This window comes from Montipora capricornis, chromosome 6, assembly GCF_036669925.1.
Source record: "Montipora capricornis isolate CH-2021 chromosome 6, ASM3666992v2, whole genome shotgun sequence".
Taxonomy (NCBI): Eukaryota; Metazoa; Cnidaria; class Anthozoa; order Scleractinia; family Acroporidae; genus Montipora; species Montipora capricornis.
Window position 1 is genome coordinate 12,129,406 of NC_090888.1, and position 17,500 is coordinate 12,146,905.

Below are 17,500 nucleotides of genomic sequence, written 5' to 3' on the forward strand. Positions count from 1 at the left end.
TATTCACCGAGACGAATTCACCGATAATCACTTCGCCTTCAGCGAATAATTGTTTTAGTATAAATACACAGGTGATTATTTCAAAAAAGAGAGAAAAAAAAACATTTTAACATGAAATCATCTTCACTTATAGTGGCAAAACGACTACTGGCAGCCATTTTGCCCGTCGGGGTGATTATAGGCTGATATTCCGAGATGGTGAGCCAATGAGAGCGCTCGATTTTGTATAATCACCTGTGTATTTATACTAATTGTGCAATATCGTTTTGGTGTCTGTAACCAGGCAAATTAAACAAACATCTTCGCTTTCAGAGACCATGTAAACAATAGCTAAAATTACATACATTCTACTGTATTATTTTTACTATAGTTATCTACCTTTTGACGAAAATGTTTTAAAACCACAACATGTTATCGACTGCATTGATTAACTGATGCGCTCGCACATTACCTATACAGTGTACGTGATCTTAAAGTTCTCTCTAGGAAGACTAACATCATGGTATGAACTGCTCTAACATGTTGTAATACAATGTAACAGATGATGGCTTTTGAATTAATTTTGTCAATTATTATGAGCAGAGGCCATGGGCCCAAGAGCTCTTGCGATGTGGGAAGGTTGCTGACATTCAAGCTTCTTTGACCATTCAGAGCTTTTACATGTAAACACCAGATTCATTGTTGGCAGTGAATTAGCCCAGTCAATATAATAGTAGTGTCAAACAGCTGTGCTTCAAACTAGTAGCAACACTCTTTGAAAGTCCTACTGTGGCTATACAGATTCTGCTACAATGGTGATCTCTTTGATCTACAAAGCCTTAAGCAAAGACTAAAATCCCCACAGAATTCATAAGAGAGGCTCAGGATGCTGATGACATATTTGCAATATTTAGTTACACTCCAGAGGCCTTGCAGCTGCTTTTGACAGCCCATAACAACTTTCCAGAGGGGATGGGGTCTATGCATTTAATAAAAGGAGAATGAGACCATGTGCATTGACAATATAACCAAGTTTTTCATAGACTGGTTTTGAGCATGCATCCCACGAAACATGAAGCATGTTGAATCGCCCCACAACGCTTTGCGAACCTTGTTTTGGTATGTCATGTACACTGTATGTATACTCCCTGTTTGCCATCAATCTTGCTCCGCAGATTGTTCCGAAATCCTTGATTCTGCCCCCACTAAATTTTGACTTAAACTTAAGGAGGCCATGCATATAAATTGAGAAAAGCCCAATTTAAATCAACAAGTCCATCATGTCAATTTGACACTTACGTTTTAGGCTTTATACTCCTTGCAACACTTTGCACTCACTCAAATATGCTATCTATTTTGTCACTTAATCATAATTAATTATGCATGTTTCGCCTGGTTGAAGCAACAAGAATAAGAAAGTTATGTTTAAAAAAGCATTTTCTATGGTGTTTGACAATTTTAACCTGAATCTCTGTAAAAACAAAGGATTTCAAACTTCTATTCCATGAATTCCTATTCCGGAATAAGCTCAATCGAACGCACCCTAAGAGAGACAGTTGCTAAAATTGTCCAGATAAGTGTGAGGATCACTTCCATTTTTCTTCTGTTGTCCAAGCTCTGCTGGCAAATTCCATGTGAAAGGAAATTTAACCAAAGTAGCCATTACAAAAGGATTCAGGAACGGTATTAATCTACAATATATAGATTTAGCCAATCCTAAAAAGCGGAGCTCCTGTTTCTAACCCAAGAAAGCAATATGGTGTATAGACCGAATGCATACATGTAAATGGCAGCCAAAAAATGTTCTTTAAAATTTGTTTACGTGCATGCTAATTAGATTCAGTAGCCTCGTTTGCATGGACAAAATACAAAAGAAATGTTGCTTGAGAGCGAGGCTACTGACTTTAATCAGCACAAACAAAAGAATGCATTTTTGGCCACCATTAATTTATGCATTCGTTCTACATGGAAATAATTATGCTTCTGCATAAAGTGCTACTGCGACGAAAATACACTTTCTTTAATCTTACCGGATACGAAAAGTACGTCACCCAAATAGTAACTGTGCCAAATCTTAAGTCAGAATTCTAAAGAGAAGTCCGATAAATATGACTGTAACTTCGTGCTCAAAGCGTCCGCCATTACTCGAATTAGAAAAGTCCGAGTTTGAAAGGAGGATTGGGTCGAGAACGGAACTGACGTCATAGTCACAACAAAACTCTGAAAAACGTGGCTAATTCACTATACAGAGTGGGAGTTTTCGTTGGGAAAAATAGGTATATTTTGATCTGCGAAAAACTATTGAGTAGTTGTTGTTTTCGGCGTGTTGTGGCAACATTATGAGCCGCTGTGTTGTCCAGGGCTGTAGTAATTCATCGAATCCAGAGGCTGGAATTTCTCTGCATTGGTCGCCAGCAAACAAGGGTCTCTACGCGAAATGGAAAGCTTTCGTTTGCTTACACCGAAAAAATTTCGACCCCAAAGGCCGGTTCATGGTTTGTTCGGAACATTTTACCGAGGATTGCTTCAAGAGGTTGTTCCATATGGAAGGAAATGTAAGAAGGTTGGAACCAGGATCCATTCCTACTCTTTGGCGAAAATCTGAAAAATCCGTCGATCAGCCGCTCTCGCATAGGAGCCGTCGTAAGGTACGCATAGAGTGCTGCTATTATTTTATACTTTAGTTATGTTCAGCTTATATTTCCTGTGCACTAATTCCAACTTGTTTTAGCTGGGAAATCTTACAATTCTTAGTATACCTTCACTTGCTTTGGCACAGGGCTAGAGAGTTCAGAGAGTTGTTCGCACCTCGCGTTCCTTGGATTCTTCTCGCTTACATGCGATTTCCGTGTTTTTTCCGACCAATGCTATACATTTTATTTTGCAGATATTGAAAGAAATACGTGAAGAACACAATAGACTTAGTGACCACAGCACTGCTTTGCCCCCGGTGCAACTGGAAACATTTGCATCCAGTATACATGTCACGTTCTTCTACTTCGCGTGCGAAATTTTGTTCGTAAGCTGCGGTCTCTTCTTGGGTCGCTACCGGCTCTAAATTCTAGTCGTATGGAATAAATTCCCCGTCACTTATTTCAGGAACGTCTTCGTTCAGAGAAGAACTCAATTCTGAGTCATTATCGGAAGAAAGAGAAGGAGAACTCGAGCGAGAAAACATGCCTCTTTTTCTCTATTTTCCTTCTTCACATTTATTTTGCTCTATCAATATTGTGACTATGACGTCACAGAGAAACCCGCTGTCGTGTTTTCGCGGGCTCTTCAGGTTTGTTATTCGAGCAATGGCGGACGCGATTTTACGGTTTTCGGATACTGGTTTCTGGGAATTGCGTGGCTAGCTTGTAAAAACTTTCACCGAGTCAAGAAATTTAGGGTCTAAATGTGAAATTAACGTGAGAAAAACCAGAAAAGTAAATACTAAATTTTCGTCGCAGTACTTAGCACTTTAAGTACAAAATTAATTGTCATTAGTGTATACAGTTTACAGTGATCAAACATCTCAGAACTGACAGAAATAAACAAACAAGCCTTGCAAACAATAACCAACATTAAAAAATTTTAACCAACAACTAAAACTGAAATAACATGCACAGTAATTCATTGCAGTTTCATTGCAATTTCACAGTCAAACAAAGCAGCTCACGACTGGGCATCTATTTCATATAAAAAGCCTATACCGGTAAATCAAAACAGTCTCCACAGAAATGATGAATTCATTTGCAAAATAAGCAAGCACAGCTGACCGCAAAACCACGGTACAAACTAGACAAACAAACAATGTTATAACTCAATTGTTGGAGATTTTGCTGAAAATCGCAGATTCGAGCTTACCCGTACGAAACGAGCCGATCTGTTTATAGTCTGCTACAGATCTGCTGGCACATCTGTAGCAGATCTGCAGACAATCTACAGATGATCTACAGATTATCTGCAGATCATCTGCAGAATGTCTGCAGAATGTCTGCAGAATATCTGCAGAATATCTGCAGAATGTCTGCAGGGATGATCTGCAACAATTCTGCAAATTTGCAGACGCTCTGCAGACGAAATCAGCCTATCCGGTTTAAAAAAAGCCCACAAAATGCACCAATCAAACAACGTTTATTTAAAAGACAGAGAGAGGAAGTCGGTCTGTTATTCATCAAAAGTAAACGATTAATGCTGATAGATACGCAAAATAATATCACCAGCAGGAATTTAAAGTACTTTCTTAGCGTGACATTTTCAACGCATTCCAAACGAATTAAAAAAACCCTCGAGTAGCAACCACTGCTTTCAAGAATCTAAGCCTCGCGTAGACTGCGAGCAACGAGGGAACTTGCTCGCAGGCTAGGCTTTGCATGCTTTTTTTTTTTTTTTGGTTTGCTTGGCAGGTTATTTACAGAAACGAGATCGAGTAAACTAGATACTGCCCACAGTCTTTCAGAGTTCTCCAGAACCACTTGTAATTTTTGCGGTGTTTGGTGTGATTCGTTATCCTCGCCGCACCGCAACACTGATACACGGCGTCTGCAGGCAGAAATTACAAGTCCGAACAGCGATTTCATGTTGTTCGATTCTTCCAGATTCAGCTGTAGGTGGCTGTTCTGCTGGAGGCGCGAGTTCGCCCGACGTCTTATTTCTTGGGAAGAGACGAACAGGGTGTTGGTGGCGTAGGACCATCTTCTTGCGGCACAGCAAAACGTTTGCGGCCTGGAAATAAATAAAGGAAACATTTTTTTCTTATGGACGAACAGCAAGAAACTGGCAGAATTGTGCAACCACAGTGGAAATACTGTATTAGGAATCTGCTGTGTTTTTTTTTTTCTTTGATTTTTGCTGCTAGAAGTGCGATGTTCTGTATAGGCATTTTGTCCAGTCTCTGAGCATCAGACTCAGTGTACATTTACGGTATTGCTATAGTAGTCAATTTATATATATTCCGATGGGAAAACCTCCATACATGCGATAAAATGAATGAGTAATTAGATTTTGCCGGAAACAGGATCAAGGATGACATAACCTCAGACTAAAGGGCATCAAGTTTCAAAGTGATGTTCGTTGCAAAGGTGGCGCGCTTTTCGGAAATAATAGTGAAATAAATAATGTAGCTAAGGAGAAGAACGGAAGGTAACTGGAATTCTTTACCAAAGAATTAAAGAAAACTCCCTCGCGCACACAGTGCGAAGAGGATACGGGTAGGTAAATTAAAAGACGAAATAAAATCTAACAAAACAGGAAGGAAAATCGTGATAAATAGCATTTACCTTCTCCAGATTGTACTGGTCTTATGGAAACCACTTCACAGTTTTCTTGCTGCCTAAGAAGACAGAGAATATCATCCTCTTGATGCTCCGGTATCTCAACAGTTAACTACAATAAAAAAGCAAAAGCAAAAAGGTTTTTAGACAAGGCACAAAACGGTGGGGTAAAATGAATAACTTGACAAAAATATAATTCGGCTCAAGCATTCTTAGTCAATGATAGCCTGCGTAGCATGAGTGGTTTTGGTTGCTAAGTGATTAAGGGCAGAAAAACCGCCCGGCTCGACAAAACCGCCATGCTACGCAGGCTAAGTAAATGACCGTTGTACTCACCCTCACTCGTTTTGCTGCAGTAGATCCAAGCATTTTTTTTTACCCTTGTCTTCGTCTAAAATCATCTGCAAGTCGCTAGCCGTGATCCTTGGTCTACGATGTTAACGGGTCGAGGTCTCGAATAAACCGAGTACGAGTGACAGCTCCCCCAGTCCAAGGTTCATTATATAGGCAGAAAATGTGACGTTGACCCTCGGAACTCAGCCACTCCTTGATTATCGTGTTTATACCACAAGTGTTTTTACCGCTATCACGCAACGTTTTTACTGACAAGTTGACTATGTCTATGTTTCCAAAGGGATAAGAAAGTAACGACTCAAACTTTCAAAGCCACAAAAACTTTTAAAAATGGAATGATTGCAGATTTTAATGATCTTATTTTGAGATGGATTACGCCACTAATCAAGTTGAGCATAGTTAATCCCCTGCACTAAAATTGAAGCATGTTGAACTTCAAAGATAATGATACTTAAGAAGGGAAACTTCGTTAATTAAGGCCGTTTACACGACAGAAAAATTTGGTTCCGGTCCGGTCAAAAAAGCGGTACGGACTCATACCTTTTGTAAAGGAACACTGGAGTTTCTGCAGGGCCATAGGCGCCTATGGCACTGTGAAAGCTCCAGTGTTTCTTCACAAAATTTATGGGTCCGTACCGCTTTTTTGACGAGTCCGGCCCCAAATTTTTCTGTCGTGTAAACGGCCTTTTAGTGCTCATGGGTCCGTAGCTTATTGAATGTCCAGAAAAGTGATCAGATCTGAGGAGCGCCGGAGTGTTTTCGATTTCAGCGTCGGCATGACCTTCACGTCAATCACGACAACTGATAAGAAAAACATCTCATGATGTAGGCAAGAAAAATAATCACAGTAAAGTAATTTAACCATCTTATTGCACTTTTTATGATTCATTCACGTGTTGACTTCAACTTTCGTATCGTTGTTCTATCAACACTGATATGTCGATCGATCAAATGTTTTTCCCTGAGCGTTTGGAACTGAGAATTTAACACCAATGCACCCTGCAGTACTGCTCTTAAATTCTATTGAAAGATTGTGTCAGGTATGGGTGCCTAATTGCTATATAATAAGGATAAATTAAGGTCGAAAGAGTATTTATCCTTTCATTTAAGTGTTCAATCGACGTAACATTTGATTTACTAACACGTTGTAAGTGGCTGACCATTTATAAGCCTCTTTATACTAACGCATTTTAAATTTTCGACTATCGTTTTATCTGTACAATCGAACTATTTTATTTATCTCAAAACACACCAGTAATGACTGATCCAACTAAGGTTTATACCGAAGTCACGATACAATGATGATCTATCGATCCGGTTTTTGGGCTTCAACGTGTTGCAGATCATCTGCAGATCTGTTGTTAGTCTGTTTTTCGTCTGCAGTCTTAACATCGCGAAGTGTATTCAAGCTCAGCGTCTGCAGCAGACTGATAACAGACCCTGCAGACGATAAATTAGTCTGCAGATGATCTGTTTTTGTCAAAACAGATCTGTTACAGATCTGCTGCAGATCTGCTCGTTTCGTACGGGTATCAAACTGTTTTTGTGATAGTGCACTGTACACTACACACCATGTCACTGGGTTGTAAGAGTGGAAAAGTGTCTGTGGTGGCAATAGGCCCGCAGCGCGTGCATAAATCACGAAAGTAAACAGGTTTGTTGGATGCGTGAAATGAGCCCCAAAATCCGCAAGAATTTGCGACGTTAATGAATAATAAAGCAGCTGCTACTTCCAAAACGATGGGATTACCTGATGATAAGTAATCTCGTCTAGGAGTGTGAATTTTTGACTTTGCAGAAACAATGGTCTACCTTAAGAGCTAGGCAATTGTGATCTTTGTGATACACACATTTCTTGTCAAACTTCATAACACTTGCAACTTGCAACTTCATGGCAGCCCACTGAATTCGATGTCACTTGTGCAGCCAAAAGTACAATAAAAAAATGAACTTAAAAACAATGTTTTTCGCTGATGGTAACATTTTGTATTCCTGGTTCAAAATTTATGTTGTTTTTACACGTATGTCACAAATTTTGTTGCTGATGGCAAAATATTTTATTCGCGATCAACACTTTCTGAAAACCTCCTTCTGCTCTTCCTAAAAACTGTGTATCAATATTATTTACTTTTACATCGATATCGATATTTGCATAAGGCAGGCAAACAAAATCTGTACCTGCTTAGTTCTCAAAATTTGAGCATTAAAATAGAATTTTTGGTCCTATGTTGATGACAGCAGGTTGTATATTTTATATTTTGAGGTCTCCTTTCCAGATACAATCCCGGCCGGATAGGGCTTAACTTCAGTGAATGTTTGTCTTCGAAATCTGTCAGACGCTCAGAGTACACACTTAAAGGCCCACCTTCAACCGACAGGCAATGCGTGCCGTGGAAAAATTTTCAATATGAAAATCCCGTCAAAGCTGAAATTCATCCAATCAGATCGCAACGATAAGCAATGAAAAAACAAACGGTCGAAATCCCGTCAAAGCTGAAATTCATCCAATCAGATCGCAACGATAAGCAATGAAAAAACAAACGGTCGAAAAGCCTGACAGTTGAAGGTGGGCCTTTAAACTTGTGGTGAAAAAGAATTTGTAAAGGGAACTTGAAAATGATCGACATGTCAGCCTCCAAGCCAATGTCTCTCAATTCCCTTTTATTTTCTTCAATCTTTCTGAGTTTAGTATTTTACTAGTAACCACATGTCTTCTCAGAGGGCTATTTACAGTACCTAAGACCTCCACAATGGCACTATAATGATATAACAATATTGTGTACTATTATAGAGCGACATATTACGCAAAGACGACTTGAATCTCCTGGAGAACAAAACACAGCTCAGTTGACAGTTATGGAATAAAGCACTGTGTTACTGCACTAACACACATATGCAATGCGAGTCGATTTTTCTAAATTGTACCTGGCGAAAAAGAAGCTTTAGCTTTCCCAAACAAATGCTTACAGGTGCATTCGTTGCATATAAATGTACTGCAATCCAATATAAATTTATACAGTGTCGAGAGTTGTCTGACAAAGTAGACAGTGATGACAAGAAAACTCGCCAATGATGTCTGCTGTAGGCTTGAATGGTGACGTGGTGTGTGGTTGTTGAGATATGCCAGAATCTCTGTTGACAAGAATTTGCAAATGTTTTCAGGCCATCTTCGTTTTTTTAGCGTTTTACAAAATATGCGAAGCAGCGACGCATGCATTAAGAAGGAGAACATTACCTGAAAGCCAACTGATGTAAATAAGTGTTGTCTCTCTCATTCTATTTCTCTATTTCTATTCCCTCGGCTTCTCTCGAGGCTTTCTTCGCTTAAATTTCTCAAATTTCAATGATTCTTCTCTTTATCCTGTTGTTCGTTACTATCTTTAAATTAAGTCTCTTTTCTCGTGATATCCCTCCAAAGGTGCTTGACGTGAATAACTGTGTAACAACCAGTGTGGTCCTGACCACAGCTATACCTATGTCAAACCTCTTTTGGATTAAAACTGGCGAAAAATAAAGGGAAAAATATTTGCCAAGCGATTTCGACCTAAACATGACAAGCGTCGACTGTGAAGAGCTTTAGTTCACGAAGCATGGCCGTGTAGCCCTGTCAAGCCGCAGAAAGGGTGCAAAAAGTAAGCCCCGATTTTATTTACATGTAGGTTAAAGGGGCTAGGTCACGCAATTTTAGGCAATTTCAGCACTGATCGAATGGTCATAGAATTAACTAAAATATCAAAATAACTGTTCAAAACTATAGAAGAACTCTAACAAAACACAGGGAAGCCAAGAAGGGACATGGATGGACAAAACTGGAGAGGATTGAAATGGATTGAATTCGGGTAAATTTGAAAAACGTTGGCCCACCTTTTTTCAAATTTATATCAGTCTATATCAAAATATCATTTACACAGCTGGAAAATTATTTTCAGTTGTTATGTGTGTCATTTTGCAAATGAAAGACTCTTGCTCTGCCAATTTGACGTTTGGAGCTCATAATTAACAAAATTAAACAAATTTACCCAAAATTGCGTGACCTAGCCCCTTTAACCTGGCTTGAGCCTGAGATCCAATCGAAACCAGTACCTGGTCAACGCTCAACTTCAAGAAAACAGTTGACGTGACATGAGCTCTAAACTTGAGCCCGCATTATGGTCACGTGATACTGGTCAACTGATGTCTTGTTTTGACAGGTGTCAATTAACCATAAGTTTGATGTCGAATACCAAAGATGTATGCTGTAAACTAGCTTGAGTAGCTGGAGTATTGCCGCCTTGTTGGGCACAAGTATACAAGTATTTATTATTATTATTATTATTATTATTATTATTAAGATATTATTCATTATTGGGAGATGTCGCCATTGTAGTGTGCCCACAAGCAATACCGCTAACCATGATTACCATGAGGAAAGCAACTCTTGGGTTCCTACCTGTTCCTATGAATTGAGTATTATGCTCTGCTTGGCGGCCCTTTGGTCTGCCAGAGCTCCGCTATAAGGAAGTTTAGATACCATAAACTCCTTAACTACTGGTCCCAGTTGTTCAAACGATGGATATCCACGCTATCCACCTGATAAATCACTATCCAGTGGATAACTCAATTGTTTTTGCTAGTGTTTATCTGCTGGATAGTGATTTATCCGGTGGATAGTGCTATCCATCGTTTGGAAAACTAGGGCCTGGTAAATAATATTTCTGGAGCTAAGAGATAAAGAAAGTTTTGCAATCTTGATTTTTAATTCCGTGAAGATCTTTTTCCACACATTTGTAACCGATCAAAGTTTGATAATTGTAACTCTTTCCTTTATGGTTTCCCCAAGAACTTATTACCACTTCTGCAATATGTTTTGATTTCTGCGGCTAGGCTTGTCACCATGTCAAGAAAATCAGATCATGTTACACCACTACTTTCTCAGTTACATTGGTTGTGTGTTGAGCAGCGTATTTGCTTTGGAAACCTATTTGGAGGAGGCCATAATTTGATACCAATTGTAAAGATTCTTTAAAATTGCTCTAGATTTTTAATACTTTCGTGCTTTGTAATTATGTCCTTTTCTTATGTCACAGCTTTAAGGTACATGTATCAAAATTATTAGATGCTTTCCATTGGCTGGTTTCTCATGAGCCCACGACACGTGAAAAAATCCAGTGTGGCAGGTAGCCTGGGAAAATTTAAAATTTTAAGTAACTTTTAGCACTCGTAAAAAACAACCAGCATTGAATATTTGGTAAAAAAATTCTTTGAAAATGAGTTCTTGACAGAAGTAATAATTTCAAAACTGATGAAAGCACGAGGCCGCAGGCCAAGTGCTTGTATGGTTTTTGAGTGTTTGAAACCCCGACGAAACACGAAGCGCAAGTTTTTGAAATCACTTCTCCAACAAAAGAAAATTAGTTTAAATTATCATTTGAATAAGTTTTCTCAGTTCAACTATTATATTTGAAATGTGCATGATCCTCAAAAAAATGTGCATGATCCTATCACCTAATTGCTGTGCTGTGACAATTTTTGAATATTCATCAACTGATGTCACGTTGTTACCCAGCTGTTTGTCAGTTCTGAGCAAACACGTTGCTTCACAAAGCAAATGAGAGAGTGCAGATTTAGACCTCCGAAAACTTGCGAAGAAGAGGAAAAGTGCATGGCCAGCGCTATTCCGAGGTAACATTTGCATCATTCTAGTCTGATAAAATTTCTAACGTCAGTGCCATTTTAGGTCAGAAGTGTACAGCAAGGTTGTCATAGGTTAGGAAAGGAGAAATTAGTGAATTAAAGGGAGTAGGCCATTTTACAGTTGTTTGCTCAGCGACCAAGCCTATGAATGGCTGCGAGGCTGCCGGTGACCTTACATTGATACAGACCTCACTGCTTTTATCATGTAAATTGTTGTAACGCTAATTAGTCCATATTAACATTACAAAAGCATGAAGGTTTGTATCAAAACAGGGTCACCGGCAGCCTCGCTTCCATTGTTAGGCCTGGTAACTTAGCCACAACTGTAAAATGGTCTATTGGTCCGAGTGACTATCTACCGGCGACTTTCACCGTAACCTCGGATGTAAAGCAAGCTACATGCTCACTCACTGCAGCAGCAAAACACTTGAGTGCGTTTCTGTTGTCATCCTATTTATTTTGCTGTTGCTGCTGCCACTCCTCGAAGACTTTTCTACCCCATTTAGTATTGTGTTGCTTTCGGAGTTGCTCTGACACTAGACTGTTACCTAATAGTTGTGGAGAGCGTGGAGTTGTCCCATAGGAGTTTAGCATTGAATTTAGCAATCTATTTTGGTAAACTTTGTACAAATTTACAGGACTCGTTTTTATGACAGTTAAGCATACTAATTAGGTGAGTTAGAAGTCTTTATGAAATTTAATTTTACTGCTAATTCAACTAATTAAAAATTCATCAACCCCAGCCTTTCGCTGCTATCTATTCAATCCCTCCCCATGTTAAATTTTTCACTCAAGTAAGGGAAATTTACAAATAGATTACCAGATGTGCAGCAGTCAAATCACAGTTATTAAACATTCCTTTTCAAAATAAGCTCTTTCTTTGCGAAAGACATTAGTGGCCATTGCATTTTGTGTAGGTATTAGTTTAATGCACAAGTTTTACCAAAGTCTTGTATTAAGTACAAATGTGCAATTATGACAATTATACATGTGTACAAGTGAATAATAATAATAATTAATGATAATTACAAGCTGTACTGTAGTCTTGTGTAGATGGTTTTCAATCACGTGATGAGACGACCATGTTGGTGCACAAAACAATAGCAAATTATACACCTTATTCCAAAATGGCTGCTGATTTATGTGCATACAAATTAGCCCTTGTTGCCTCGTTCAAGATAAAATATTCTTTTGAATTTTAAGCTTAAGAACGAGGCATCAAGAGCTAATTTGAATAAAAACAAAAGAATATTTAGATGGCGGCCATTGTGGAATAAGGTGTATGGCTCATGTTTTTCATTATAATTTAGTCAAATTCCCAAAAGACATTTTTCATTGCCGTTCTGTACACCAACATGGCTGCTGTGACGTCAGGTGAATACCATCTATTAAGTTAACATTATTGTGTTTCGGAGGGAAGCGGGAAGTACACTATTATCTAAGTGGAAATGCCACTTCTTCGTTGTCCTTATCATAAATGAATAAGGAAACCCCTTGGTGCAGTGCTATAGTATTTCCAGTACTACATGTAGTTGCTCAATGTATTTCCAAGGGTTTTGCTGTGAGCTACCATTAATCATTAATTCTTGTTAATTCCTTTTGAAACAAAGGAATGTTTATCCCCAGTACTCATTTCCTTTTTGGGCAATCCCTCCCACCTTGACAGGCAGTGCTTGGATGTGGCCATTTTTGAAGGAACAGTATTTTTGACTGCCTTGAGTAGGATCCTCCCTAAAAGGGCCCTGTTGTCTTTCAAGTTATTTCTGTTGCGGTGGTGGAAAAACATGGGATGCACACCTTGGTGAAGTTAATGTACCCTGTGAGCAGGGCAGGAGAATGCTCTGGTCTGGTCCTGCTTTTGAACTTGTCAATTTTTTTGGTCACTCATACCTGACTGAACCTGTACAACTGAACACCAGGGAAGGGACAGAAGATAGAACTAGATCTAGTGTTAAAGTTGGAAACATTTCTCATTTAAGACTACAGATCTTTGCAAGCGTTTAATAAGTTACAATTTCAAAGATGAGTAAGCTGGACTGACATTGATGAATGTCAAAGGCATCTTTTTTGGGAGTGCTCACTGAGGTGAGAAGAGGTTGAAGGTCTGCAGGGTTACACAACAGTAATAGGGATTGCTTGTGGTTAGCCTGTACTGCTAAGAATAGAGTAACAGGAGTAGCTTGGTTTCCTACAGCTTGGACACATTCACGCACCTTTAGAATTTGGTAAGTGAAACGGCAGCCATGCAACAATGAGATGATAGGAATCATTGTTCCAGAAAAAGCATTGTATGCATTTGCAGTTGTCCAAAAAAGTGCATATTCTGCATTACAGATAGCTAGTAGTACCAGGAACCAATAGTAACAGCAGAGGACTATTTATAAATAGCTTTTGGGCTTGAGTTCTTGGACAGGTTAACATTCTGTCATAGATACAAGTGCTATAGAAAGTTTAGTTGGAAAAAAAAATAAGTACAGCAAGCATAATACATAGTTAGCATAGCTAGGAATGTGGCAGCTGCCTTGTTAGCTGACTGCACATTGAAGTGAACCAGGATGGTCAAATATGTTCTAGTGTCAGGTAATCTGTCTCTTTATTTTTTGTATGTGTATGAATTATAACTGATGTTTGATCCCTCCAGCTAAACTTAACTATTCATGGTAGTTTAACTGTACAAACCAACTGCATAAGATAATTTGTCTGGTTCAATGCTCCCTCTGTAATTGACTGATATTGTATTAGTGGATGAATTATTATTACCCTAAACAATGCACACTTACTGTACTTATTCATGAATGAATTTTGTTGTGACCTTAAGTCATCTCCGTTCTCTGTGCATTGTTTAACTTTTTCACAAGTTGCCTGGTAGTAGTGTCCAAGTAAATTTCCTTGAATACTGGATGTGTGCGAAAATCAAGGTTTGCTCAATGACCTGCGCAGCTGTTAGCCAGGCCAGCACAAAAATACGGAAAGTGGACTGTAGTCTGGGTGTTCAATGCAGACTTTATGTAGAGATCCCTTGATAGGATGCCCATTCTAGATGAAAACAAGAGTGGAAATGTTTTTTCCAGACTGTACTTATCTAAGTCATTTTAGCTCTTAGAAGGAATCAATCAAGTATTGTGCCCCTTTGTCCGACAAGTGCTGTTAAGAGTGAGCATGAGCCCTTCTGTCTAGGGTAGGGAAGACTGGAGTGTCTTTACTTGACTGCTTGACCTGTGATTCAAATTTTTGCCTCTTAAATAGTAGTATCAATAAATTTAGTATGGTGAATTGAGGATGAAAGTTATTTGATTCTATTCTTAATAATTATTGCTTTTTAAAAGTTAACTATGTATCACTTAAGCACATCTTCCTTTCAGGTCCAAGAAATAATTCTCAAATTATCTACCAAAAACTGTTGGGAATGGCAAAAGAGGAAAGGGTTATATATACAAATAAGTACATCCATGCTTAGTTGACTTGTACCCTGAGGGACAAAAAAACTGTTAAGTAGGGAACTAGTCTTCACCTTGGGATCTCAGAATCTCTAGGCAAATGCCCCAATCACTGGGCTGCACTGCCTTCTTTTACCAGGGCACACATACCTCCCTCGACAAATACATCCCACCAATGTGTTGGTCAACACATCAACATGCAACTCATGTGTCATCTGACCAGTAAAAATGTGTCAGCTGACACACAAACAACACGTTGGTCACTGTCCGAAAACAGATACAGAGTTTTAAATATGGTAAGACCCTTTGTGGGATGTGTAGTACATCTCTTCTAAATTCTTCAAGGTAAAAAAAGTGCTACCAACACAATGCTGATGCATGAGAGGAACTTCAAAGATTCTTGATGACTGAGTCAGTGACACATTCATGTGATTTGGATTTTTTACCATAACTCGGAAAAGTCCATGAAATAAAGTGTCTTGATTATTATATATCAGTGTATAATTTGCAGCATGTTATAATGATGTATGATTTTTTGTTCTCGCAACCATCATTGAAAATGTTATTTTTGTCTGCATGTTAAACAGGAAGTTTGTTCCGGAAGCCATGCAGATGTTTATTTACGCCTGTTGGAGTACCTGTTGAGTGACAGAAATGTCACACCTGAGCATGAGGCTTTAAATAGTGTTGTTCCTGATAGAAGCGTTGAGGAGCGCTCCTTGCTGTCAGCAGATTTTCATTCAGCGTCTCCTCTGAACTCAGTACCAGTAAGCCCAGGATCATTTTGTTCATGTGATCCATTACCTTCTGTATCGTCATCCCCAAGTGGGTGCATTAGTCTTTGTGAGTGTTCAGATGTAGATTTGGCTGATAGCTGCCTAGCCAAAGTGCAAAATAAATCAGAAACCAAGGAAACACACCGATGTGCAGAAATTTGTCAGCTTAAATCTCAATTAAGTGAGGACGAAACCCCAGGTAACTGTAACTGTGATTCAATAGACGGTGTTCTGAAACAACTGGAAAGCAACGTGACATGTGAAGAGCCTTTTAGAGAGTCTAATGAATGTTCTGATGTGCAGATTGGAGCAAACTGTCATCCACAATGTAAAAAATCCTTGGAGGAAATGGAATTGTCAGCTGCAGAAGGTATTGGAGTGAGAGGTTCCAGAAATAGTGGAAATGATTGTTTCGTACTAAGCCAGGATGAGGAGTCTGCAACCTTTCAGAATAATTGCTTTGAATTACAAGAGCAAATAAACAAATTGCAGGAAAAGCCAAGGCAGACTGAGGCAGAAAAACGGCAACTCAAAGCCGACCTTGGACGATATCTGTTTCTTGAAGGCAGAGAGAAACGTAGTGGCAAACTTCTTTCAGCACCTACAGCATTTACTGGTGACGAGAATAGATGTTGTGGGGGCAGTACATCATCCAAATGTTTAAGTGCCAATGGAAGACTTCTTTGTGGAACAGCTTCTCTCCAAGACAAGCCAGGTATATAAACGGTATTTTCATACTGCAGTTTGACCTTTCAGGTCCCTAAATCATTCGTATGACTTATTTTTCTTTCTTTATTGTGTTTTATTGCATGAGTGTCAAAATTGGTGGATCTTCATTGGTTCACAGCACTGAGTTACGGTATCCCTCCACCCATAAGGGTAACACACATTCCAAATTCTTAAGCGTGCTAAAGAACCTACACCCCTTACTAAGTAACTCCAAAATTTGCCATGGGGATTGTGGAAGATCATTATTGTTTTTGTTTTCAAAGCTAACATTTACCTCTGTTCTGTAATATTATTTTGGCAGATTTTAACTTTCAAGCAAGGTTTATAGAGATTTCTAATTCATTATCACGTGAGGAATTCCAACAGATGAAGATTCTGGCCAGGGGCAAAGTCGATGGTTACAGGCTTGCCAAGATGAAGGTGGGCTTCGAACTGTTAAAAGAAGTGGAAAGAGTCAGTGAACACCCTTGCAGAGACATTGGAGAGCTGCTTAAAGGGATCCAGCACTTTGACCTCCTCGAGAAACTTGGATCACCCCCTCGCGGGAGTAAAATCAGTGGTAAGGATTCTCTGACCCATGGCAAAATAGACTCTGTCATGACAAAGTTAATTCTCTACTTTGCGTATTTGATTACGTATTTGAGATTTTGGTGGATAAACAAGATGTGTCATGGGATTTGAAAAAGAAGAGAATAGGGAATTTAAGATCTATGGCAGCAATGTTGATGTAAACATCACCTCAAAGTACACCTTTACACTACTGAGTCTTTCTCAATTATCCCATCTCGTTCACATCGCACAATTGAACGACTTTTGTATGACCTTGAAGAAGTGTTTGCTATTTGTTTCACGGACCAATGTTTGGCAAGGTTAAAACAAAGCTTCTCCTAATTCACGCCAAGGAAAACTCCTAATTTGGACAGTAAACAGTTCGATTGCCCAATCAAATGACCTCAAAGTGAAATACCATTCGCTTTCTAGAAAGTTTCATGGAGAGATGACGTTGTTTGCATCCATGTTTGCTGAGCCAATGAAAATTTGCACTCGTTTGTTTTTGTTTGATAAGCCAATTAAATGTTTTGAATTTTTGTTTAAATTCTGTTTTTACGTTTATTTTTCAAGGGCATGTGAAAGTCGATCAATGGGTGATATATTCTTAAAGTAAATTGGTACAAGCGGTTTTAGAGTTAGTGCCAAGTGGCGAATGAAAACTTTTCATCTCTATGCTCACGTTGTTGTCAAAACCTCAAATTTCAAAATGTCACATCGTCCTTAAGCAAAGTACCACAAAGTA

The 17,500-nt window shown here is 38.9% G+C and overlaps 1 protein-coding gene and 1 long non-coding RNA gene across 2 annotated transcripts in view; one reads left to right on the forward strand and one right to left on the reverse strand.

The window, feature by feature from the left end:
* Positions 1-17,500, forward strand: part of LOC138053225 (uncharacterized) — a 33,023-nt gene that overhangs the window by 9,685 nt on the left and 5,838 nt on the right. Inside the window, exons 3-4 of the mRNA XM_068899882.1 lie at positions 15,289-16,192; positions 16,508-16,765. Of these exons, the coding sequence (XP_068755983.1) occupies positions 15,289-16,192; positions 16,508-16,765 (1,162 nt within the window). The remainder of the gene's footprint in view (positions 1-15,288; positions 16,193-16,507; positions 16,766-17,500) is intronic.
* LOC138051563 (uncharacterized) lies at positions 4,080-6,028 on the reverse strand. Its single transcript, XR_011132847.1, has 3 exons — positions 5,574-6,028; positions 5,244-5,349; positions 4,080-4,689 (listed from the first exon to the last, which is right to left on the reverse strand). It is a non-coding gene; the product is annotated as an uncharacterized lncRNA (long non-coding RNA).